The following is a 26,168-nucleotide window of genomic DNA, read 5'->3' on the forward strand; positions in this document are numbered from 1 at the left end:
TGCACCGCAGCTTGGCATGCCGCGGCGCGGCAACCTCGTCGGCGTATCCCGCGCGATCGTGCGGGGTGCGCGGGGCCGGGCCGGGCCGGGGCGTCGCGGTAAAACCGTAAAAGCAGCCACGAATCCCGCAATCACAACGATTGCCCGCTTGGCAACCTGCACGCAGATCACGAGTCACGGGTTGATGCTAGAATGAAGGCAGGAGAGACTCATAAGCGGCAGAACGCCTTAAAGGCGATCATTGGTGCACGCACATTGGCGCATTGATATATCAATCGAATAAAATAAACAACCCGTTTAGACTAAGGTGTGATATAGGCAAATACACTTGTAAATACATATACGGTTTCTAATATTGATTTTCTGATATATCACACGAGATCTAAAGTGCGGATGATGAGAATATTGCATTTTATCTTCTCCGCTCTTTGTATGCCCCTAAGTTGACCCACTCTACCTGTGGAAAAGCTGGCGGAGAGACGACAATCAAGAAGGATCGGCAATTGTGGCAGACCCTTGGAGTGGAGCTAGATGGTGCAACGTGGAATGGATGATCCCCTAAGTCCAATGCAGCTTGATTGTTGTTGTAAAGCCACACAAATAGATATTCCAATCTATGAAGAGCGGTGGGAATTGCTGAATCGGTTTGGAAACAAACGGTATGGGATCAGCCTAAAGACAATATTCTAGCCACGGTAATGGCTATGTTAGTACTTAAACCACGTCATTTATACCTTAAACCTGAGTGGTACATTAAATTAAGATTAGAAACCTAGACATGTATTTGATAAGTTTGTGGACTTAGATAATGCCTCGGTCTAGGTTTAAAACCAACCATACATTTTTACTCATAACAAATTTCAAAATGACTCTAGGGAAATGGACAAGTTGAATTTCGGTTTGGTGTGGAACACTTCAACTTCCTCAGCCCCACAAAGATTTTGTTTTAGCCATTTTATTATCCCATGAAGAATTCAACTTTGAAGCCATCATTATATTGGTGTTCGTAAAAGTAGAAGATCAATATATTATAGTTTGTGAAAATGAATATAACCAATCTATCGCCTTTGATGACTCGTTGACAGCCTCCTCAACCCAAGCTTCCATCTCCTGCTCCAGACATTGGCGCTTGCCCGCGCCAGTCCATGAAAGATGGATGAAGGTGAGTTTGACTATAAACTCGAGGATGCTGGGAACGATCTCTTTTCGAGGAATTACTCCCGTCAAGAGGCCCTCTTCCTCCCTTTTTCTAAATCTGGGAGAGAGGCAAAAGAGGAGTCCAGAGAGACCTTGACTCTTTTAGGAAAGGAGGGGGAGTCCCCGAATGGAATAAAATGAAATATAACCATTATATTACATGGGTGTATTCGGCAAGACAGTTTTCTAACTTCTATTAGTTTTCTATGCACACATTTTCCAAACTACTATGAGACTTTTTTAACCGATTTTCTATAAGAATATTGTTTAAAAAACCATATTAGTTCATTTTTCTAATTTTTTAGTTAATACCACTAATTCATGGTCTATTTAGCGAGGTAGATGAAGGGTTCCTAATCCCCAAACGAACACAACATTAGCTTTATATTGGTATGTGTTGGATTGGGGAAATATGAAGTCCTAAGTTTTTCATTCTTTGGACAGTACAATCGATTTAATTTTCTTTTTATGAGTCACATGATTAATTTCTTGGATAGTATTTTGTACAGAGACGGCAGCGGCACGGCGTCCATATTGGCACGCTGTTTCGCACGCCTGACACAACTAATACAAACACTGCGATACTGCTGCTAAATCCCTCGACCGCACAGTACCAAGATGGGTCAGAACCTTGTGTGGTATGGTAGGTTTTCACTTTGACCACGGAGAACTAGGATGGCGAGGTAGGCGTACACTATCAGGAGAGCTGTTGAAGGCAGATTCGACGGTGCACATAGCATGTGAAATTGCGGGCCTCAAAACCGTAGCAATTGGTCGTGTACCTCCTATACGACCAAAATCTAGCAAGGGCCCCATTCTCTTTTTCTGTACAGAATTCCGATCAAGCCAATTGCCCGTCGCCTACACCTTTTCGCTGCAAAATTGGTCCATTGGAGCTTCATTGGGTAAAATAGCGCGAATCAGCCGTAGCAAGCTCACGATTCGAGAACCCCGTCGGCTTCCTGCAGCATCTGATCCGCTATCTTCGAGCTCAACTGCAGCATTAAGGAAACAGGTAAACATGTCAGTTTTTTGCGAATGTGAACTTTAACATGTAATGACCAGGCTTAGGCCTGGAAGAAACTTTAGCCGCTCTGTTGTAACAAACGATTCTTCTAACAAATGAAATGCAATGATTTTTTTTTTTGGGGGGGCATGTTCCCCCCCCCCCCCCCCCCCCCAAACTACATGATCTATGGTACACTTAGGAACTGGGCCACTTACAGCAGGATCTGTGAAGACTATGAGCTGCTTGTCAGCCGTCGAAACAAGAAGAGTAGTGTTATCTTTGTGTAAAGCGATTGCTGTAATGTCCTGTCCTTCCCCTAGTTTTAGTGTATGAATTATCTGGCAGGGGATACATTCTTCATTGATTAGAATTCTGGTCATAGGAACTAAAGAGGATCAACAATAAGCTGAAAAAGTTTTCATGTAGTTTTCACCTCAAGTTTGTATAGATCAATGAAGCAGATCGAGGGCACATGGATAGATAATTTGGTCCCATTCGATTCTGGTAAATCCTCGTCACCATTGGATTTGTCAGGCTCGTAATCATCACCTATAGCACTTAAACCAGCACGATTGCAACTACTGGACAAGCATGTTCCGATTAAAGCAAACTGACCATCCAGAGAAATCTCAATGCAACTAACTCGCCCAGAGAAAGGTGTCAGAACCGAGGTACCGATCAGGATTCCGTTAACAGTGAATGTCGATAATCTTTTCTCTGATTCATTCCAAATCAATATGATTCCTTCAGAAGATAAACGCAATAAATGTGCCTCTTGCTTATCCAGCTTCCTAATGAGCCTACCTGTCCTCAAATTATGTAGAAGGACACCAGACGTACTTGAAGAGGAAGCAATAAGTCCCAAGTGAGAACTAATAGAACAGCAAGTTACTTCTCCAAGATGCCCTCTTAGTACATGCATAGGACCTTCAATTCGTCGCCTCCTGCAGGTTTGTAAAATTTTGCTTGGATTGCTAGTGCTGCTATTACCAGAGGCTGAAGGACTATTTGGTGTTGTTGGTGTAGATGGTGGAGGTTCTGGAGCACTTTTCTTACGTGAAGAGCCTGTCTGACGTATCCTCCAAAGTATGACTGTTGTGTCACGAGATCCCGTGACAAGATAATTGCTGTCTGAAGACAAAGCGAGGCAGGTCACAGGAGCAAGATGCCCAAATGCTGTTTCAATGGTCCGTGCTCCGTCTGGGGAGATCAACTTCACGGAATTATCTGCATGCCCCCCTACAGTTAGAAGTAAAAAAGGGCATCAGAAACAGCAGAGGCAGTTTGATGATAGTTCAGTGTAAAGGCAGTTCAAAAAAGGAAAAAAAAAACATAAGAAATGCAGTTAAATCAAAATAAAAAACAGTATTTTAGGCAGGAGCTAATGGAGATGGTAGTTTCTTGTATGATCTCACTTTGAACACCAGGTTTCAACCGAAAAAAAATCTAGGAGTGCTTTACAAATAAAACATAGAAAATGAATAAGAGAAAAAAAATACTATCTTTTCAACAATATAACTGAAGGGGAAAGTGAAAAATTACCAGTTATAACCTCTCTCTCACATGTGACAACAACAACCAATGAATTTTGGATTGAAGAGGCAGCAAACGCTATAGCCCTTGGGAAGTGACAGTCGTCTACAGAACCAGCAGATCCTTTGAAGATACGCATTATTGCACCACCACTAGAATTTATGGCATTTCTTCCATGATGAAAGAGGAAAGGTGTCCCTGGGTCATTTGGAGTATTTGGCTGCCAATGGTGCAGCGCCACATGTGCTGCAGGAACATTTGCATCTACGACTACAATAGAGTCATCGGATACAAGCATTGCACTAGCAGGAACATTGCAGTTTTCTGGATTAGGTAGTAAATAAGATCTGACTTCATTTGGGTTCCGGAATATTGTCTGCACAGCAAAACAAAGAGATATGTCACTTCAAACACAACTAAATCATGAATTACCAACATTCACCATTGATGAATGCCAAATTGCAAAAACCAAGGACAACATGTGAAATAAGGCAGCTTGACTTCTTTTAGAACTACAGAATACGCAATTCATGTTGGTATATGTCCTAGAGGCAAACATGGAGATGGTCATATCCCTATGATTACAATGCCTTAAACTCTTCAAGAACATCGTATCTTTCCCTTGAATATGCTATGCCATTTTAAATCAGGAAGTATGTCGCTTACTCGTGAACCTCTGTATTATTTGATGACGACTGCTCTAAATTGCTTAAATCTGTACTCTAAAAGTCTACACGCCAGCATGCTTACCAATTAGGGGCATCTTGTTTTGTAAAACACAGAAAAAATGGAAACCTACCTGCAGCTTTAAGATGTCTGTCAATGGCCTTCTCTTTGTATGCGGGACTGTCAGCAACTGAGATGGTGTTTGCCCAAAATTACATATTTGATCCTGTATAGATCGCCGTTGCACCTTCGGCATTTTCAGCACAATGTGAACAAGTAGCTAGCTAATGGCAAAATGTGAAAGTTGAATGTGGAATACTTACTGGATTAATGATTTGATCAATATCCACCATCCCTTCATATGTAGCATAGGGAAAAACATTGTTAGCCACCATTGCTTCTTTACCTCTTTGTTTATGTCTGAACAAGGACAAATGGTTGATGACTAAAGGGTGTTAACATAGAGATTGAGAAGATATAATATATAATATCAATACAATCCTCTTATTTTTTATGGGAAACAATATTAGGACACAAGATAATATATTCAACTCTACTGTTTCTGTCAGCAAAAATATCAGTGAATATTTATCATCATCAGCAGCAGCAGATACCATCACAAGAAATTTTACATCTGCCATCTATGTCAACCAAATATTCCCTGATAGCCACAACAGCAGGTAGTATTTCCAGCATGAAAATTTCTGGCAGGTCAATTTTGGGGAAAACGATATAACACCAGTGGGTTGAATAAGTGGTTGAAGGATGGGGGCAGGATACTGATGTCAATGGCAAACATATGTAGGGCAGGTGAACAGATGATTAAGTAAAATGATGCAATGCAGTTAAGAGGTGACAACAAAAAGGAAAAACACACAATAACATACCCAAATATGAGATCGATCCATTCATGCAAATGAGCAGACACATAATCACTCTCAAGAGCCTTCCTGTGTTTACATATGAAATCAATTGGGTTCTCAGCCCAAGGAGGCAATTGGACGCAGCCTGCAGTATAACTCAACATTAACGGGGTTCAGCCCCATTGTCTTAAGCATACAGAATGAGACAAACTTACATAGCTTCCCAGTAATATGAGTTGTCCCTAAGTCAACCGAATTCACATTAGTAAATAACTCGGGAAGGTAAAACATCTCTGGAACCTAGAGAAATAAGCAGATAATTAGGTTCCACCAAAGATTCTGATTAGATACTAAGCAATGCACAATATATCACAATGAATTGAGGGCACATTTTTCAACAAAACTTACTAACTCTTTTACATCATTCATGTCTTCAAGGACACTATTCCATGTTCTGCTGATACAAGAAAACATACGATCATCTTGACCAAAGCTGCCACCTTGCCGCTGAATAGAAAGGGCAGTAAAAGGCTCTATCCTGACAAGATAATATAACACCTGCAGTAAATGCTTATGTCAATGCCCAATAGATCAGAAATCCAGGTATATTAAAATAAACCAAATATGTAAAGCCACATCAATTCAACTACAGGAGGAATTGCCATAGATGAACAGTCAAGAACCAATTAATCAAATGTGATGACATAATAAATTAATCTAACTCCAAACAAAGGTAAAATACACAAGCGAAATGCTAACTCAAAACATGCATAATCTAAGAAAAGGTACCATGCCAGGACTGGAGTAATGAGAACTGTAGTGAAAATTTGGGACGATTGGATCGTTGAAACTAGAGTAATGTTCCTTGAATTTCTTCAGTCGTGCAGGATTCAGAGCGCCAATCGGCTGCATTGAAAATTTTCAAGTATCACTACCAGTAGTTACTGAAAAAGATATCATTCCCATAGTAAATGATAGAAAAGAAGAAAAATAAACAAAAGAGGTCTAAATTAGTACTAGCAGCAGCAAGGAATAAGGTACATGATCTACCTTTGAAAGATCCCGGAACGTGGTCGGATTTTCCAGATCCAATGTTTTGGAGTGGTAATCTGCTAATACCCATGGAAAAACAGGGTACTGCATAAATAGCTAGTGATCATTTAAGCGCAGTAATATATTTATTCGATTTAGAAAATAAGAGTTATGAGGCAAACATGCCTGTGCAATGTCATTGTAACTGCGCCCAGCAAGAGTGTTCAGTTCCATCAGGTATTCAAAATTGCTAATCTGCACAATAAGATGGATCTATTTAAATCTTGAATATACCGTGGGGCAGAAAAAGGTGGCTTATTGCATTGATACCTCCCATCTAGCCCAGCGCTCTGTCAACTGTAACCTTTTAAAGATTTTCTCAGGCCTCTAAAAAAATACAATAGATTAAAACTTCAGTAAGGGCAGATTTTAACATTCAAGTTTGCAGAACTTCACTGAATACCAACCTGGGTAGCTAGGAAAATGTTGTTCACATAAGGAGGTTTGGTATGAACGATTGCCCGATAAGCCTGTTTACATGCTTCTGTATCCTAGATAAAAATCATATACATCTTAAAAATATTTAGACAGCTGTAGGGGTGCATGTGATTCCAACGATGCAAACTAGAGTCTCATCAAGGATGTACCTCAAAATCAAAGAAGAAATTTGACCTATCTACCATGAATAGCTCTAAAGCACTCCGGCGTAATAAATATCTGCACATTTCATTTAAATGATTAAATCAGTATGAGACACAACATGCAAGTACTATAAATGGTCAGTGCTAACTAAGTAGTCCATACTCCATAAGTATATGAGGACAGATGACAAAAGCACAAACACTACAGCAGTTAACACTAAAGAAAAGATTGTGTGACAATAAAGAACCGTTTACCTTCTACTATAAATTTGATGAAGTGAAGATATGAACCAGCTCCGATCTTTATCTTGCTGATCGTATTGGCCACTAGTAGATGCCGCATCATCCATGTAACTGTCACTATCACTCATATGCTCATCGATTATAAAGTTAATCATCTTTGATGTGACCTGAGGAAAATCATTATAGGCTTAATATATCCATTCACATATTACATTGGAGATGAAGCAGAACACTGCCATGAATGAATCGAAATGAAAAGAAAAACTGTAATGCTGGAAAATTCGTTATGACAAACATGACTAGGTAAGTTCATCAGAGAATCGAGATTGACTAGATCCAGTTAAGACCAAGATATACAACAATAATTTTAACTTCATTAAAACAGAAGGGAAGCATGAATGTGCAGACATTATTATTATAACTTCAGTTTTAATCAATATGTCATAATCATGAACAATGATGGCACTAATTAGAAGTTGTATGGTTGAATTTGAAACCACATTATGCATAAAAAAATATACAAGTGAAAGTACGTACATTAGAAATCACTTACTTGGAAGGTTCCCCGCACAACCTTGAATGGACACACCAACAACGAAGGCAGTTCAATAATAATTCTCTCACTGTTTTTGCCAGAACTGTAACACGGTGCAACCACGGTAGACCGAACCAAGTTGTGAACACTAGAAAAGTCAGAACTTGAATCATCTACACTGCTACAGATAGTCTCAGTTTCTGTCTGCTCGGTATCTTCGTGTCCGCCAACTACTGGCATTGCATCAGCTACTATAATGGAAGAATCTGTTCGAAGGGCATTTGGAAATAAAGAGTCTCCATCTTCCCTGTGGCCATTGTTGGACTCTGCGCCATCATATAGAAGCATATGCTCCTCATAATTATCAGCCATACCCAAATGTTCAGACCATTTGTAGTTTCTTTTCATAAATCTTCTCATTCTTGATGAAGTTTCTGTGGAATCTAATTTCCAGAAAATCTGTGTAGAGAAATTGAATAGCTAATCAAGATGTCTACAAGAAAAAAAGTAGCACACATATTGTTTACTGTTAAGATGTACAGTTTCCTGTTGACTGAAATAATTTATTCCTGTCATCGTAAAGTAGTCATCAAGGATAGAAATTTCAAAATAATAATAATAATACAATATAAAAGGAAAAGTCTAGAGGAAAAGCAGGACTGTTCATACATTGTCAGGAGTAGACAAAAGTTCCCCGAAAGGTCCATAGAGCCTACTTGTCTCTATTAAGCAACGAAGAAGACGCCGCCATGCCCGAATTCCAGTAGATGCACAACGACGATTCAAAATATCTACCTGTGTCCGCCTCTCCATCTGCATGTCCAAAATTTGTCTGAGTGGTGTATTGACAAGTAAATCCTAAATATCAGAGCAGAAGTTTTCCAGTTCATATCAACATACCTCAACTCGTTGCAAGTTTCGTGCTAATGCAAAACTGGAAACAAGAAGTGCAACATATTTGTATGAAAGGGCAGAAAAATCCCTTCCTGATACTGACTTTGAATCAGCGGACTGAAGGCACTCCAACCAAGCAGCACCCATAGCTTCAGATGTATTCCACCTCTGGGCCCGCTCAATATCACCTGCAGCCCTTCTTTGTCCTGAAGTTGCCATTGCTACAGCACTAAGACCCCTTCTCGAGCCAATCTTAGCACTACGCTCAAGGTCACGAGCAGCAGCCAAGGCAGCAGCTTTTGCAGCTGCTTTGTCCTTTGGTGCAGATGTTGGTAGGTTTGGTGTTGCATCAAGAGGCTTCTGAAAACTTGAGAAAGTATGTAGTTTAGCGGATCTACGCTCTAGAAGTGAGGTGTCACGCCTGCGCAACTTATTTGTTGGTGGTGTTATTGTTTCTGTCCCAGAGGTACCAGCAGCAATCATGGCCAATGCCATTGCAACCGGGGGAGAAGCAAAGGCAGCAGCCCATCCAGGTGATATCATTGAAACAGCAGCCTGAGTTCAAAAGACACATACAATAATCTCACCATAAACACATAGACCTTTTAAGAAAAGCATAGAACTAGAGAGGTCCTTCTCAAAAGCTCGCATAATAGTTGGTCATGCTAATGATCTAAATCGTTTAAAATATTTGAGAAAACTAGATCTAAAGCATTCCATGTACTACTCAAGAGACTAGAGATAAAAAGAAAGGAGTTTTTTTAAATTTTTTTAGAGAAGGGTATTTTTTTATCCGACCTCTACATCCAACTAGATGTATGTAGCCTTTTTAATGAGGAACTTAGCACCTCAAACAACCCAATCTAAAATTCGCTCCTATGAAGATTTGAACTTAGGGCCTTAGAGTGCTACACAGGTCACTGCAACCACTAGAGATAAAAAGAAAGAAGAAATACCGGGATGATTAATGACTGTACACAGCACACACCACATAGTTTCACGGACACAAAATGGAAATGCCTCATCAACAATTCTTAAGAATAATGAAGATTTAAGGTACTACATCCGTTTCATATTGTAAGACTTTCTAGTCTTGCCTAAATTCATCAATTGATGAATACATATACTTTATATATATGTCTAGATTCATTAGTATCCATATAAATCTAGCCAAGGCTAGAAAGTCTTACATTGTGAAACGGAGGGAGTAATTACTAATTATCCAAATTCAGACTCTTTGCAAAGTAGCAATTTTTTTTCATAATCTGTAAGGTTCTAACAACTATGGCTGATGACCTTGATCACCAGCCAGAACTTTTACTCCATGCAAAAATGTAACTTAATTTTTTGAGAGAACTAGCTCTGAGGCATTCCTTGAACTACTCTAGAGACTAGACATAAAAGAAAGGAGAAATACTGGGATAAAATTATGACTGTACACAGCACACGGTTTCAAAAACATGAAATGGAAATGTGTGGTAAGCAATTGTTAAGAAGAATGAGGATTTGAGGTAATTAGCCAAATTCAGGCTTCTCTGTGCAAAAATAGCATTTTTTATATAGCTATTACTTATAAGATTCAAACTATTATGGCTTGATGACCAGCCAGAACTTCTAACTCTATGTAAAACCAGCATTCATTGATACAGGCATAAAGCAAAAGTGCAAGCGCCAGAAAATCTAAGTTCATATCCATCACGACTCGCTTATGAACAATGAAGAATCAATTGTTACCTCAATTGGTAAAGTGTCTGCTGCCAAAGCACAATCATCAACAACTAGTGGATTTTGTCCATCTGAAGATGTGAGCTCATGAATACCAACCAAAACAGAGCGATATCTTTTCAGGACAGCTACAAATGGTGGCATGATCAATCCAACATATTTTTTCCTTAATGGTTTTCTGGCACTACTTACGGCATGCCATACCTGTTAAGATAGAAACAACATTATGAATAATGCATAATATAATAGCTTACTCACTTATGTACTTAAAAACAAACAAAAAGCAGCTCATAGAGTTCCACAAATTTTCAAGATCTAACATAGAAAATTTTACTTGAACACTCTAAAATAGTACCAGCTAAAGTTGCCGTATACTACCTCTATCCAGATTCATAATACTAGATTGTTTCACATCCAGTACTAGGTTTTAATGTTTTGAGAAGGGGATAGTATAAGGCAACTTTAGCTGGTACTATTTTAGAAGGTTCAAGTAAAATTTTATATGTTGAGATGGAGGGACTATCTTTATATGGATTATGGCTTATAGTGAATCATAAATACACTAGATGAGCAGAAGATTTTTTTTCCTTCTTAAAACAGAAGGCTTATATAGTTGTTAAGTGTAGCATCTGTTCCATATAGTCTAGGTTGGCTCATGCGACCCATAACTCTTGGACTTATACTTTTTTCCTTTTACATATAGTGTAGCACCATAAAAATAGGTCGTTATGACTTCACGACTTGCCTTTATGGCTAAGGGCATATCATGTAGACCATGCTATATCTTTCCTTGCAAATGGAATAGATGTAAGTTTAGCACCATAAAAAACTTCATGGCATATGATGGCGACAATACATGGTATAACAGTTCTCCTAAATGGTCAGTCATGTATAGTTAAAAAAAGAAGTTGGCCTCAGGAAGTGGGTGGGTGAATGATCTGATGAAGGTTACATTGATACACTAAAAATCATTAAAAGATTCATCCAAATACAAAATCTACCATGGTAGTTTTGCATCGTATTTCATGACACTTCAATATCTGATGACAAGAAAACCCAACTGCAGCTTATGTTGACTGCACTACAGTTTATGTTGACTTCATTGAGTTTCTCAACCTGGATTATACCATGGTACAGTGGTGTGTTGTTAGATGCAGATAATAAGCTTCCATTGCAGTGAAACGTAAAATTACCTCTGAATAAATAATTGAAGATGCAACCAAAACCCTCTGTCTCTTAGATTCAGAAACAGGCATATTCAGAATAGGACCAAGCACTCTGTGCAAAACAAGAATTACAAATATGAATTAAAATATCGGTGAAGAGATAACGGAAAAAAACAATTAGTCTGGAATATAGGCTGAGACCACTGAGAAACAATGGATAATGATGTAACCCCCAAAAGCATCAGTACTATCACCATATCTTAATTCACATAATTGTGCAAGAAACATACATTAACAGAAAAAAAAACTCCAATACTACCTGTAATCCACTTGAAATAAGGGATTAGGAATTCAGTGCAGATATAGTTTCATTAGGTTCCCTGTTTGATTTCAGCCAAATAAAAAACAGAAGAGGGGGGAAATGTGGCACAATTGAATGTTGGACTCTTGTAACCAATTTCTTGTTTGGAGCAAATCGTTCAGTAACACTAGAGGATAATACAGGTTGGAGAATGGCATTTGTAGGCATGTCCCAGACTCCCAGTAGGCACCAGCTCTCAGATTGAAAATAGATGTTAGTCTCTAATTTATAAATATTTGCAAGGTTACTGAGCTGAGAGCATTTTTCCCTAATGTTCTACGAAGTATGGGTTTCCAGAATATGACTTGAACAAATTATTAATTCAAAGTCACAACACTTTTTTCCAGTTATATGCTATGTACCTCCATAGAAGTGCAGATTGAGGTCTTCTGGAAGGCAAACATGAATTATCATCACATGTCATCATGCTTCCAGTTTGAGAGCCTAATCCTTCAGATATGACATTCTTAATGCTAATATTTCTCATAAAAATATCATCCTCCCCATTGTCATCCTCTCTGATTGAAGCAAGTGTCAACCGAAGTATGCAAAAGAATGGCTGATCACTATCCAACAACTGATTAAGTGCACTCATCGCACCCATGCCAGCCCCAGATCCCCCTGCAATGCCAAGGCAGCCCCCAAGTCGAGAATCTAGTAAAAGTGCCTGCAGCATCATAACAGATTTCTTCACTAATGGAAGTTCAATCCAGTTTCCATTGGAGTCCTTCTCTAGAACAGACTTCCAAGATTCCCAACCACTTCCTCCACCACCAAAGATATTGGATTTAGGTGGAATGCATACACCATACCATAATCGACTTCTGTACTTCCAACCTTCTGAGAGATCTGAAACACAGCTCCCATATGATACAAATGCATGCCTAACAGATCCATATGGCTCTGCTGCTGCTGCTGCAGTGACACGTTCCATCACCTCAGAAGAAATTTGTCCGCTTGTATCAGCCATAGAAGCAAGAACCTGAAGTTTTTTACACCCAATAAAGATATATTTTACAAAAATATTGTGAAAAGTACTTGAAAGCAACTTATAAGTTTGGGCTATGAAATATCCTTTTGGATTATACTCACACGTGTTACCAAGAAATAGCCTGTATCCATGTTTGTTGAGTAAGAAAGAATACAGAGAGTAGACAGGACAGATAATAGTGATAATAGGAACAATATACACCATTAGAATGGCACACCAGCTACTAGTAATTTACAGACATTTCTTAGACACATATAAAAAACATATACATTGATATATGGATGAATCTAGGCAAACCCAGAAAGTCTTACAGTATAGGACAGAGGGAATACTACTTATAAATTTATCATTAGACAAAGATAAGATATGCTATACCCATTTCATATTGTAAGAATCTCTAGTCTTTCCTAGATTCATCCATTGATGAATGCATATAATTTGTATATATGTTTAGATTTATTAGCATTCATATCAATCTAGGTAAGGTTAAAAAGTCTTATATTATGAAACGTAGTATCATATAGGGAATTCATAAAATGAAAACAACCGAAGTTGATTTGGTCACATGCAGAAACATTGAAAAAGAGGGAATATTGGAGTTCCACTATCATATTACTGAACATTAGATTGAAATAATGCAAATAAAATTATGATAATGTATGTTCATTCTAGATATACATACATCAACAGGAAGACCACCAGCATCACTGGACAGAGATTGCCTTGAGCCCCCTGCATCCAGAGGTTCACTACCAGTCCTGCTCAATGAAGCCACTGAGGCAGGAGATGCAGCACTATCAATTGAGCAGGATGAGAAATAATGTTGACTGCGTGACCTCAGGTGATCTTCTACGAGCATCAGAAGAACAATTGCATTCTCAGCCAAGGCTACAGAGAGATGGGTAACTTTTTCTGATTGGATTTTGGTTTCCTTGGACATCATACCCTCCACAGCAACACCAGCTGCTGCAGCAGTGATCCCTTCAGTCTGCTATAGATATAAATAATAAAAGAACGTCATTTGTGGACTAATGAATTCAACCGAATAATTTCTACCTTCATAGACACAATATGTGCTATGTCCCTAAGAACGAACTCACAAGTAATTGAACTGGAGTTTTCTGTGCAACATCATGAAGAACTAATTCTGTTTCAAGAGTAGCACAATAAAAGAGAAGTTTGGAAAAACAAAGGGAAAGTGATAAAGTCTTTGTTTCACTGGAAATATCAATAATGATGGTAGTATGAAAATGATGTACAATCATGAAATGAAAGTGTGGTAACACAAGTTTTCTCTGTTCGATTTTGGGACCTAGTTAGCCGAGCAAGTATAGGAGTCCTGTGATATCAAGCTATTACCAGATAGCTGCTTATTCCTATGCTTATTTCGTAAGCCTACACTCCTTCCTAAGCAGAAACATAAGTCAGGGAAGGTGGTTTTTGGAGTTCTAGAAGGTTGAAGAAGTTAGAAGCCAGAATAATCGTGTAGTTTCTTGTACTAATTCCATGAGTTAGTTAGTTTCACTTATAATCCTAGTAAACTTGCTTCTACATAATACCAAGAAAACAAAACAGAGTTATTGCACGATTTATTCCCCAAATTTGCCACCATTTTACACAAACTGGGAGTAAAAATGTCTAAAAAAATTGATGAGGTAGAAAATAGCAACAACAAAATATACAAGAAGCATGGCTGAGGAACATATTTTGTAAGAGAAGTAGCATCTACCTGAACTTGAAGCTCCTGGGCAGAAAATTCAAGCAGACTACCTAACAATCTTCTTTTAAAACTTGGTAATGCCTCCTCACGCCTTAAAAGAAGAAAATAGCAAACTACATTAACATATCAAGATTGTCATATGTTTTAAGCACCAATATTCACTATAGTTCAAGAAAAACACAGAGTAGTATTTGCAAGTACACGAAAAAACACGTCTGGATTCTCAGATAAGAGAGAGTGAGAGAGAGATGTAACAAAGCACAAAAGGCTGCACACTAATCTAGAACCTTTCTTAAAAAGGTAGAAACAGATATTTATAAGGGATATTTTAAATTATACGAGGCAACGCCCTGTAAATATTCATGCTTCAACAACCTTATTGGTTCTGGTGGTTTATCACCTCAAAATTTCTGCTAGTGCCTAGTAGATCAAACATGACAGCACGATATATACATAATTCATGGCCAGAATAAGTTACTAAGAAAACATGCTACTGGGCCAATGCTACTTCTTTTTTACCTAATTCTTTGGTCCCCAGCGCTAGATCCTCCAACCAATGAAAGCCATTCTGCACAATGTATTGTTGCCTCTACATCCTGGACCGACCCAAGTAAAAGGTTAAATACAAATAAAGCTCACAATCCTATAAAGTAAGTTAATGTCAAATAGAAAGACAGGCTATCAAAATCACTTGCCTTCCACCCATCTTTCTGCAGCATCGAATGTTCCAACATACTAACTAGATAATTGTATATGTTGTCTTCCACCTCACTTAAGCTTGGACCAACTGAACCATGGTTATCACCCATCTACATATCAGTTTTATACATAAGAAGTTCCAGTAGTGAGTGAGCAAAAGAAAAAAGAGGAAGAATACACGTGTCACCTCTTAATTTAACCCTCACTAGTCACTAGAATTTTTTTCATTTGTTATCACAGAAATGTTACCTCATGATTTGACAACAAGACCTCCAAAATCCATTCGGGCCATTCTGCAATGGAAGTCAGTGCTATTCTATTCTCACTATTACTGTTAGCCAAATATAGAAGATCCTGAAATAATATAAAAGGCAATAAGTTATCAAGTAGGACATATAAGAGATTTCATGAAAGATAATATACCACACTAAAAAAAACATGGTACTCATTTTAACATTTAGAAAACATCTGCACATCATGTATTTAAATGCACTGTTATATGATAGTGGTTCAATCAATGCCAATAATGCTATCTGTGGTAACATCATGTTCTTAAAGCCCACAAAAAAAACTCAAGATATAATTTAAATTAAAAGAAAAACAGTAAAAAACACCTGAATAGCGCGAGCTTGGAATGCCCATGATGCAAATGGAAGAGAGCGGAGTAGAACTAACAGAAGTGGAATATGCTTAACACGGTGGCCAGAATCATGTAGGTTCAAGCTATCATTTGCTGAAGGAAAATTGATCTGTATTCAAGAACACAAGTCAAAAGAATTTCAGAGTAAGCAGGTGAATCTATATTGAGCAAAACTTCCACTACTGAGAAGCAAAGTAAAATAAATTTTTAAGAGCCTCCATTAGCATAAAATTGCTCTTCAATGTCTCTTATTCAAATACTTCCAAGGCAATTGAGAAAATGGTAAACAAATTAAGTCCTCCATCCACAAATATAAGGGATTTTGGGCCTTACTCTTTGTACACAAATATAAGGGATTTTGGAGTACTACTTGTCACATCGATCACGTCATTCAATTCTTACCATTTTACCCACAAACACCCCTAATGAGGACATCATAGTCTTTTTTTTCTTCTTTAATCTTTCCAAAAGTGCCCAAAATCCCTTATTTTTATGGATGGAGTGAGTAAAATATTTCCAGTAAAAAGGATAAATATAACCCAATAGAAGCCAAACACATGGATGGCCAACTTTGGATAAATGCTTGGTTAAATTTGTTGAGCTAAAGTTTTTGTTCAAGCTAGCAATAATAATGTAAAAACGTCTTAGTCTCTTAAAGATCATAAAGACTCATCAGCTGACAATTCTGTTTGAACTATAGAGGTTCATGTTAAAGTATTTTTGGTGGAATATGCCACTTATGTTTGCAGCGTAATCCTAAAAGTCATGACTATGCCACTAATGGACCCATCAGTGTAATGCTGGAAATATGCTGTATACCAATTACTCGCAAGGAACTTAAAGGCTTAAAGAAACACCATACCACAGCAGAAATTAAAGCTCTATAGACATTTCTGGTCATAAGCCTTCTTGGAGCTGCTTGGAAAGCTTTCTGCAATCCAAACAGCAGCAAAGAAACTCTGTCTTCAAACATGGAATTGCCTTCGCCATTGGAGGTACTTAGAAAACTGCTGGGCAAATTTGGCTTTGCAGTAGGCAAGTTAAATTTAAGGTGACCTGATGCGACTAAAGCACCCAAAACATGAACAATTCCAACAAGAACTCCATCTCCATTATCGATATTGTATATGTTGTTCTGAACATTGTCTGCAAGATTTGGAAAGTCAATGCCACCTAGATTCTTTAGGAACTGATTCTTTAATAAGCACCATTTGCTAGCAACTCCAGGTTCACTGCTGCCTTCATGACAGGGTGGTTCATGATGCTCCAGTGATTGAGTCTTATGGCCGTTGCAGTTTGCTTCACCAGAAGTAGTTTTCAAATCCAAATCATTGCTAGTAGATTTTGAGTCAGAACCAGCATTCCACACAGAATTTTGAGGTACATTACAACTGTCGGAAATATTGTTATCACCAGATTTAGCTTCCCTTTGCAGAAGAACAAGTAATGCCTCTACACCTCCTCGGGAAATGAATGACTGAGCAAAGATGTTAGCTCTAGATATGTTTGGATGTACAATCAATCTATAGATGAGGAGCAACACCCTAGCAACCTGACAATTAAGCAAATATTAAAATCGCCAGCCCTCTTACTCCTTACCACTTAAAGAAAATATGTAGGTTAAGATCATGGTTTTGGTGCGTATCTCATTAACTAAAGGAAAGTAGAAATTATATGACAAAACATAGAAACCACATTTAACCTTTAGCAGCAAATAATTGCGAAAAAAACATTTTATAATTCGAAATCTGGCAATAATGCAATTAACAGGGTACTACTTTCTCATTGAATTTTTGTTGTGTTTAAACCAACAGATCTGCTTATATATTAAGGTGTGAGCCTAGCAAGTTCAAATGATCCATGAAGATGAAAAATAACAGATATGAAAGAATCAAGTGTAAATATCATCATAATGCCTGGAAAACTAATGCTAGTTTCCTGATTGAAACCAACATATCAGAATATGTATTAATGTGTGAGCCTTTAAGTGTACTAGCAAACCAGAAAGATTCAAAAAATTAGATATGAAAGGACCAAGTTATGTAAACATCATCACAATGAACAAGAAAAAGATGGAGAAACGATGCGGTGTTTGCTTCATGGAAAGGGCGAATTCCAATTACCTGGTTAGGTTGTGGACAGTCAACAACAAATCCAACCAAAGAGCGAACATCATCAGAAGCCAATGAAGAAGATACTGCTCCTAATAACAGTTCAATAACAACCAATAGCTCATCAACAAGAGAATTCACTTTCTCTAAAGGCCTCTCAGTTCCAGTAAATGTGAATGTATCGATTGAATCTGCTTCATGAATTACCCAGTAACACCTTCTGCACCCATCAAGGAGCATCTGAAGTGCGTTCGCGTCATACATGCAAGCAGATTCTGCAAAAACCATGTCAGCCAGTGAAGATAGAAGTTTTTTCTGCAAAACATAGTTGCATAAACTCCACATCTTCAGGTCCAACAGCAAAGTGCTAAAGAGCTGCACTTTAAGACCATGATCATTTTTTTGAGACTGACACACAGATACAACTGCTGCAACAAGCTCCTCGTCACTCAGTATCTTTTTCTCCCCACTTTCTAATTTTGATAGTGTTTCTAATAGGTAATGTAACACTTGCGATAGAAGCTCTGGTCCATGGGCACGGCATATCTCTTCCTTGTTTCCAGAATGTTGAATTGCCAGCGAAATAATCCTAAAAATAGGAACAGAAAGAGAAGCAGTTGCAAGAGACAATGATAAATCCCCGAGTATAGGTTCCAGATTATCCATTGCAACATTGCTCACAGTCAATGGTAGCAAAGCCATCGGACCTCCGTAAGCTAATGCCCACAATGACTCCGCAGGTTGCACTCGATATGATAAAGGAACCATCCCAAGAACTTCTGCAGGTCTTCTGTGGGTACCTGAGATTCAACAAACGATAATATGAGTAGTGATTCTTCTGAACCAAGCCCAGGCCTTTGTCCCTTTGTAAGTAATATTATGCATGTTATGTGTTTTGGCACCTATTAGAAACACCCTGGTCCCTGGTAATCGTTAACAGCATGGGACTATGACATTGTGTTTGGACTAATACTCAATATAGGCATGATTGATGCCAAATTGGGAGATGGAAAATTATGGAGAGTGTGCTAGGAAATAGCAGGCAACCCAAGCAGGGAGTAATAGGACAAGACATCTTTTATAACTGATTGAGAATCATTATTGTAACCATTGACCAGGATCGTAAGCCTGTAACTAGACTATGGTTCAGCTGCTAAGTAAGAGAGTAGAGAGTAAGCAAGGAAAGTATGACTGGCAATTTGTAATCCACTTAACTTACCAGGCGGATAGGATGGCAATCTACCCTATAGTGCACCAATTGCAGGTCATCACTTCTACGATCCTCACCCATCAGATCCAATGATCAATATCCATCTATATCAAATCAAAGGTCCAGATCATCTCCAATACCCTTTCCCCCATCCCGTGGGTTACCAGCCTATGACCATTTCGCACTCATCCCTCACCAGAGGGAATATTACAAATATCACCATGTAAAAAATGCTCCCACTATAAGCTACTTGTCAATCTGAATGTATAAAATGCTTTATATATTTATGTGATAATTTAATTTAATACTTAATCAAACGTTTACTAAAGTTTTTCATTTTACGTGTCAAAAAAAGCTCCAGTTATCAGCTCTTTAGAACACAGTCAAATCTTGTCATCTCCCGGTGATATAATATTGAGATTACTTCAGTATAAAAAAATACATTTTAATTTAGAAGGTAGAACATTATATTTTGCTAAAACAACGATTTATCCTTAATTAAGATCTTTTTGGGGGGATTACTAAATGATGGTGGAAAGAAATTTTTATACAATTTCAATTAAGAAAGTTTCTAGAACAAGATAAACCATTTCCATATAAAGTTATGAGCTTTCTATAAAAATAAAGATGTACAATTTCCAATAATGTAGCTCCTACAATTATGCCTTATCCATATTTGCAAGTAATAATTCGGAAGCAGGCTGAGGCTAGAGTCTATGACAGAGTTTGGATGTTGGATCGCATAAGCAACAACTTGGACACGGCAGATCATGCGAGCGGCGGCATCGGTCTAGACGTCATAGTTCTACACCTGAGCCTAGTCAGGCAAATCGAGCAGCAACACATCGGTAGATCAGGCAGCGGTAGGTAGTGGCTCATAGCTGCTAGGTGTATGTTATTTCTTCTATTTATTTTCACTTCTAAGTAAAAATAGACATTTCAATGATCAACAATATCATCAATTATATGAAAAATAAATTTTAGTGAGTGTGACTTATTTTACTGTCACTTGATTTCCGATTCAAATAATTTATTTAATCAATCAAAAGATTGTTCAATGATATGGAATCTTATGCACAGTATGTATGCACCAATCTTGGTTACAGTGGGTTGTTCAACACAACACCTAATAAGTTATACTCTGTACTAATTAGAAATAGGTTGTATTTTTACATGAAAATAAATTTGGCAGATAATATATTATTAAGCATATTCTGACACTGTAGTGTTAACACAGACACATCACTAGTAGAAAGAAACATGCAAATATAAAACAAACCTGCTGAACCAGAAGGTGACGCATCAGGACAGAATCGGCCATTAAGTAGACTAGGATGATAAAGAAGATATAAGCTTCCTCCAATCTCGATATCAAGTGTATAGTTGTCTTCTGCAATGTGCCTAATGTGAGCATTTGTAGCTTTCCAAGGCAAACCAGCGCCATTGCTGAAGCTAGGGAGTGCATCGCCACCCCTAGAAGCTATCCGGCTCATTCTCTCCGGCCCAATTGGCTCCGTGAATATGTAGATTGGACCCATTTCCGCAAACAATGGGCATTGTCGCCAGCGCTGCTGAAGGCCAGCAATAGTTGGTGGTGGGTTCGTCCCAATGCAGCAGAAGGCCAGAGGTTTCAAGATGCGAGGTAACTCAAATGGACAGCTCTCATGAAGCTCCCCATCCACATACAACCGTAATTCGCTCTCGCCCTTCCCTAGCAGGCCTTGCTTGCTTGTGTGCTCCAAACCAACAAAATACCAGCACTGTGGTCTGAATTCGTAAGTGAAATGCAGAGAAGCCTTCTTCCCCTTCCCAGCCCCACTCTCCACGACCAGAAAGTGGCCATGGAAGTAGGCCTCCACACCATGGCTATCCGTAGTGAGGAAACAGAAAAGCCGGGGCATGTGCTTCGTCCCCTCTCCGGCAAGTGTGCTAGCAGCAGCGGCTGCAGCTGACGGTGATGACTTCCCGGACGTTGATGCTGCAGCGGCCGCAACTGCGGCTGTAGCCATGTCTGTGTTGAGCGAGTCCGAGAATGACTCAACATATATCCACGTTGCAAACCCAAAACCGTTCGAGAATGGCCACCGGCTTTCCGCAGGGGCGAGCAAGCCGGAGCCCTCCCCGCCAAGCTCAAATGTCACTGCAGGACCCTTGGCCTCCTTGCAGCCAACAGCCTTCTCCAACGCGATGGTCAACGACGTGGCCCAGCACGTCCCAAGCGCCTTCTTGATCAGGAGAAGCCAGGAATGCAGGTCCTTGACAGTAACCGAGTGCCCACCTAGCACTTGAATGCATTGCACAAGCGGTGCTCCGTCCCACTTGCTGCTCTGACCCATTCCGACGAACAGCTTCTCTGCAGCGTCGAGGAGGGTGGCGAGAAGACCCGATGAGGTGCACATGGTGCGGTTCCGGGTACAGGAGCTGAGAGTGGCGAGGAGGGCGCGAGCCATGCGAGTGCGCGGCGACGGCTCGACGCCGCAGGGGAGGTAGGGGAGGAGCTCGGCCGCGATGGCGGCCGCGCGCGAGCTGGACATGATGCTAGGCACCGTGACGGCGCCGTCGCCTGCCCCCTCGTCAAGGCCGTCGACGCCGCCCATCGTGATCATCAGCACGTCCACGATGAAGTGCGAGACCTCCCCGTCCTCCCCGGAGACCATCTCGCGGAGGCGCTCGAGCCCGCCGCCCATGATCACCGCGTCCACCGCCCGCACCACCTCCTCCGGCACGTCCGACGGCACGGCCGGCGCCAGTCGCCTCCGCAGCGGAGGAGGACAAGGCGGCGCGGGGGACTCCAAGGGCGCCACCGGCGACCCCTCGCTCATCTCCGCGTCCGAGACCTCCTCCTCGTCGACGACGTACGCCTCCTCGCCGAGCGACGCGGCGTCGAACTGCTCGGCGTCGCCGGGCTCCCACGGCAGCCTCGGCGAATCGCCAGGCATCTCGCGCGCGTCCTCCTCCCCCATCACGTAGACTTACTCCATAGGAACAAAAAAAAAAAATCAATAGAACGCGGAAGGAATCGATTAGCTCCTGGAGCCGTTGAGATTTTGGGAGGATCAAACGCAATGGGGAAAAATGGGGAAGGAATTTTTTGGGGGGCGAAACGGTGGAGGCTGAGGTGTGTGGTCGGGGAGAACCTGGAAGCGTTTGGGGGGGGGGGGGGGGGAATGCTCGCGAGAGAATAGCGGCGGTGGCATGGCATGGTGCATGGCGAGGCCGAGGCCGTGGCCGCCCGAGAGGCGGAGGAGGAGAGAGAGGGGGGGAAGCGGAGGAAGGCGAAGCAGTGGCGTCGTCGCGGGTTCACGGGTCGCGGCTGCTTTCTAGCTGGGCCGAATTACGGGTTCGGGGTGTCACGCCCGTTTCGGCTGGACGAAACGCGTGTGGGCCGAGCGTTGCATTTGCAGTACGAAAAGGTGGTTCTGTGCAGAAATATGGGCTGATTGATTTTCGGGTGGGAAGCGAAATGGGCTATTGGGCCTCGCCGATGGCACAGAGAACCCCGACCCATGCCCGCTCCTAATGATCTGTGGATTATTTTGGCTGCGGATTATCGTGGATATTTGTGCCATGTTTATAAGAGCAAGTACCGGACTATAAGCTCTTATAGTTAGTATATTTTAAGATGATAAGAGAGAAAAAAGAAGAGCAGCGGTCTACAGATTTATAGCCAGCTGCCGGACTCCAAGACATATGTGTGTATGACATGTGGAGCCGAATATTAATTGTGTAGTATATGACTAGTACTATACAAATTGGCTATGGGTAATTTGTAGCTAAAAGTTGGCTATACTACTAAACTTGCTCTAAGGATGACTTCTCCTAAATCTTTCAGCATCAACCTGGGATTGCCTATCCGTGTATCGACAGATTTTCTCACTTGAATCATTCGATTTTAGCACCTTTAGATTAAGTCCTAAAACAACGGATGAATGACATGTGGCTCAGTTGTTCCATATTTTTTAAAAGTAATATCATTTAAATGTAAAATCACAAAAGTAAAGGTTAGATATTAAAAATTGCAAAAAAAATGACACTATGAATTGGGGCGGGTTGTTAGAGAACCTATTGACATATGTTTGTTTGACATAGGACTTATCAACACGGCCCAGTCCGACAGAGACCTCCACTTTTAATAAGTTTGGTCGAGAGGGAGCCTATCAAACTAGGGGAGTTCGATAGGGCTCACAATGGGGAGGGGTCTGTCTAACGAGGAAAGTTCGATATGACCCACGAGTCTGGCTAGGAGGGGGTCTGTCGAATAGAGGGGTTCAACATGGTCCACACCGGTGTAGCTCAATTCGATAGGGTCCTTTTGTTTGTCCTCTGCTCGACAAGAGCCCTGACGACCATGAAAAGTTCGACAGGGCCATATTTTCACAATTTGTTTTCACCTATTTATATTTTTATATTTTTATATAAATAGTATTAATTTTTAGAAAAACCTTGCTCCATTCCAGCCCTTAACTGGCCTACAACTTCCATAGCCAACCATATATAACTCAAGTCAATTTCTTAATGAGCTAATCAAAATTTGCATTATGTCAAATTTTGCTTTCGAAAACATTTTTATGGGTTGTTTATTTATTAAGCCTACAAGTTGCTCACATAGTCAGGTTGGTTCTTTTACACTGATTATTCTCTGCGCACATACTTCCCCCAACAACTAAAAAATGTGATTTTTTTATAAAGTCTATCATCGTCTTATCTTTATAAAGTATTTTTTTTACTTTCTAATAGTTAATTCCATTGTTTATATTATGACATAGTTATCACAAAAATCAGATAATCTCCCATACTCATCAATAAAAGAACATAGTCTCACAAGAGAACTATATTAGACACAGAGAACCCACAAGAAAGATTTTAGAAACTCAAAATATCTATCTATCTATTATAATATAAAGACAGACTTGAATGGAGCCTTCACGTTCGCTCTGGAGGCTGAAAATTACCACGTTAATCGGAGAAAAAAGAAAAAAATATGGACCGTTAGATCACCGTGGGTCTAGATTATAACGATGTAGATCGACAGCTATAATTGTATAAGAAGTAAAATCTATTCGGAGAAAAAATGTATGGACCGTTAGATTATAGTGAATCCAAATTATAACGGTGCAGATTAGTAGCTATATTTGTATAAGAAATATAATCTATTATCTATATAACTATTATAAAATCGTAAACTTTTTTTGTTCGGTTGGCCATGGAGCGCCCGAACCGAGGTTCTGAGTTCGGTTCCTATGGGGAGCAACGTTGTGCATTGCTATTTTTTTGCCATCGTACGTGCTAGCTAGCCTGGTCAGGGGCTGACTAATAATTAATTAAAATTTATATTTAAGTTTTAATTTAAATCTATGTCTAGATTATAACAGTGTAGATTAATCGAAGAAAAAGAAAAAATATATACCGTTAGATCATAGTGGGTTCAGATTATAACAGTGTAGACTAATCAAAGAAAAAAAATTTACACCACTAGAGTATAATATATCTAGATCTTACTATCTAGATTTGTTATATAAAAGAAAAGCAAATATATCATAGGGAGCATGTCCGTACGGCCGGTGGATAGTCACAAGCCTTGCGAGAAAATGCGATAGGTATCAGATTGATCTCCGGACTCTTGATCGATCTGACGCAGCGCCTCAGCGGCAGGCATACGCTGCCGGTTGATCGATCACCGGACTCTTGCCTGCCAGTGCTGCCACCCAGGCTTTCCAAAGCATTGCAATACAGCTTAATAAATAAATACAATGCTAGACTTAGATTCAATATTTTATTTGAAAGTACTACAATACAACTTATTAAATATTACTCAGGCTTTGAACATAAGACATATATACAGGACAATAGACTTTTATATATATAGACTTGAATTCACATACAGAGTAGCGTTAGAAATTAACACGTTAATCGGAAAGAAAGAAATATACGCCATTAGATCATAATGTGTCTAGACTATAACGATATAGATTGATAGCTATAGTTGTATAGGAAATATAATTGTGTATTTAGAAATAGAAAATATTCTATTTCTAATAACACAACCAATTAGGTTAGATCAGTTCGACTAGAGAACAAAATCGTGTCTATTCTTTTAAGCTATTATATATAAAAATTAATCGAAGAAAGCCACCACGCTCACTCTTATAAGCTAGAATATCCCACATTAATCGAAAAAAGAATTTTGTTGGTTAGAAATACAATTCCGGAATTAAGAATAAAGAAAAATAATAATAAAGAGTCTATGTGCAAATATAGTTTATAAAAGTCTAAATTTCAGATTAAAAATTTTAAATAATCGATATTGAGTCAAGAGCCATCTATTGAAAAATAGAAAAACAGAAATACACTATACCTTGGAAACGGACAAGAAAATTTGAAAAAGAATCAAAAGAATGGCCATAATGCTTAGCATGGTATTTACCATCGACTGCAAGCAGCCAATGCACATAGATCACATAATCGATTATATACAGTAGTATATGTGAAGACTAGCAACAGGCCAACAAGCAGTGGAAGAACAAACGTGACGTGGGTGTCATTATTCAAAGCAGATTACTAGATGTTCAACCTCACGGATAAGCTAACCAAGTTGAATAAATTTGTACATTTGAGCAAAAGTTCAAGGGTACTAATGTTTTATGAGTTTACAGAATTTTACTCCCTTAACCCATGTATTAATATAATTTAGAATTTTTTTATTAAAAAGAAATAATTTCAAGCCGTGGTAGTTCACAAGCTCTCACATGTAGCTATGGTTGCAAGCTTATGACACACCATGGCACAACTAATATGCATTTAAAGAATCAATGCAAATAATAAATATTCAATAGAATTATACTGAAATAGACAAAAATTATGAGAAGTAAACAATCACATGTTTTAGAGTTTAAAGATCAAAAGAAATACAAATAAAACATAAAATGACTTAA

At 39.3% G+C, this 26,168-nt stretch overlaps 1 protein-coding gene across 1 annotated transcript; it reads right to left on the bottom strand.

The window, feature by feature from the left end:
- Window positions 1-1,598: 1,598 nt before the first annotated feature.
- Window positions 1,599-22,199, bottom strand: LOC102699658 (BEACH domain-containing protein C2-like). Its single transcript, XM_015834080.2, has 31 exons — window positions 20,516-22,199; window positions 18,039-18,826; window positions 16,778-17,467; window positions 15,890-16,024; window positions 15,525-15,629; window positions 15,272-15,385; window positions 15,096-15,172; window positions 14,586-14,667; window positions 13,539-13,847; window positions 12,228-12,847; window positions 11,532-11,616; window positions 10,348-10,542; window positions 8,620-9,168; window positions 8,389-8,532; window positions 7,738-8,178; window positions 7,197-7,351; window positions 6,948-7,017; window positions 6,768-6,851; window positions 6,631-6,687; window positions 6,487-6,555; window positions 6,319-6,405; window positions 6,058-6,174; window positions 5,677-5,826; window positions 5,484-5,568; window positions 5,293-5,413; window positions 4,729-4,825; window positions 4,539-4,652; window positions 3,749-4,115; window positions 2,640-3,445; window positions 2,422-2,544; window positions 1,599-2,192 (listed from the first exon to the last, which is right to left on the bottom strand). Exons 1-31 carry the CDS (start codon window positions 22,197-22,199, stop codon window positions 2,133-2,135), a joined length of 8,580 nt encoding a protein of 2,859 aa, XP_015689566.2. The 3' UTR covers window positions 1,599-2,132.
- Window positions 22,200-26,168: the final 3,969 nt, after the last annotated feature.

The sequence above is a fragment of the Oryza brachyantha genome, chromosome 2, assembly GCF_000231095.2.
Source record: "Oryza brachyantha chromosome 2, ObraRS2, whole genome shotgun sequence".
Taxonomy (NCBI): domain Eukaryota; kingdom Viridiplantae; phylum Streptophyta; class Magnoliopsida; order Poales; family Poaceae; genus Oryza; species Oryza brachyantha.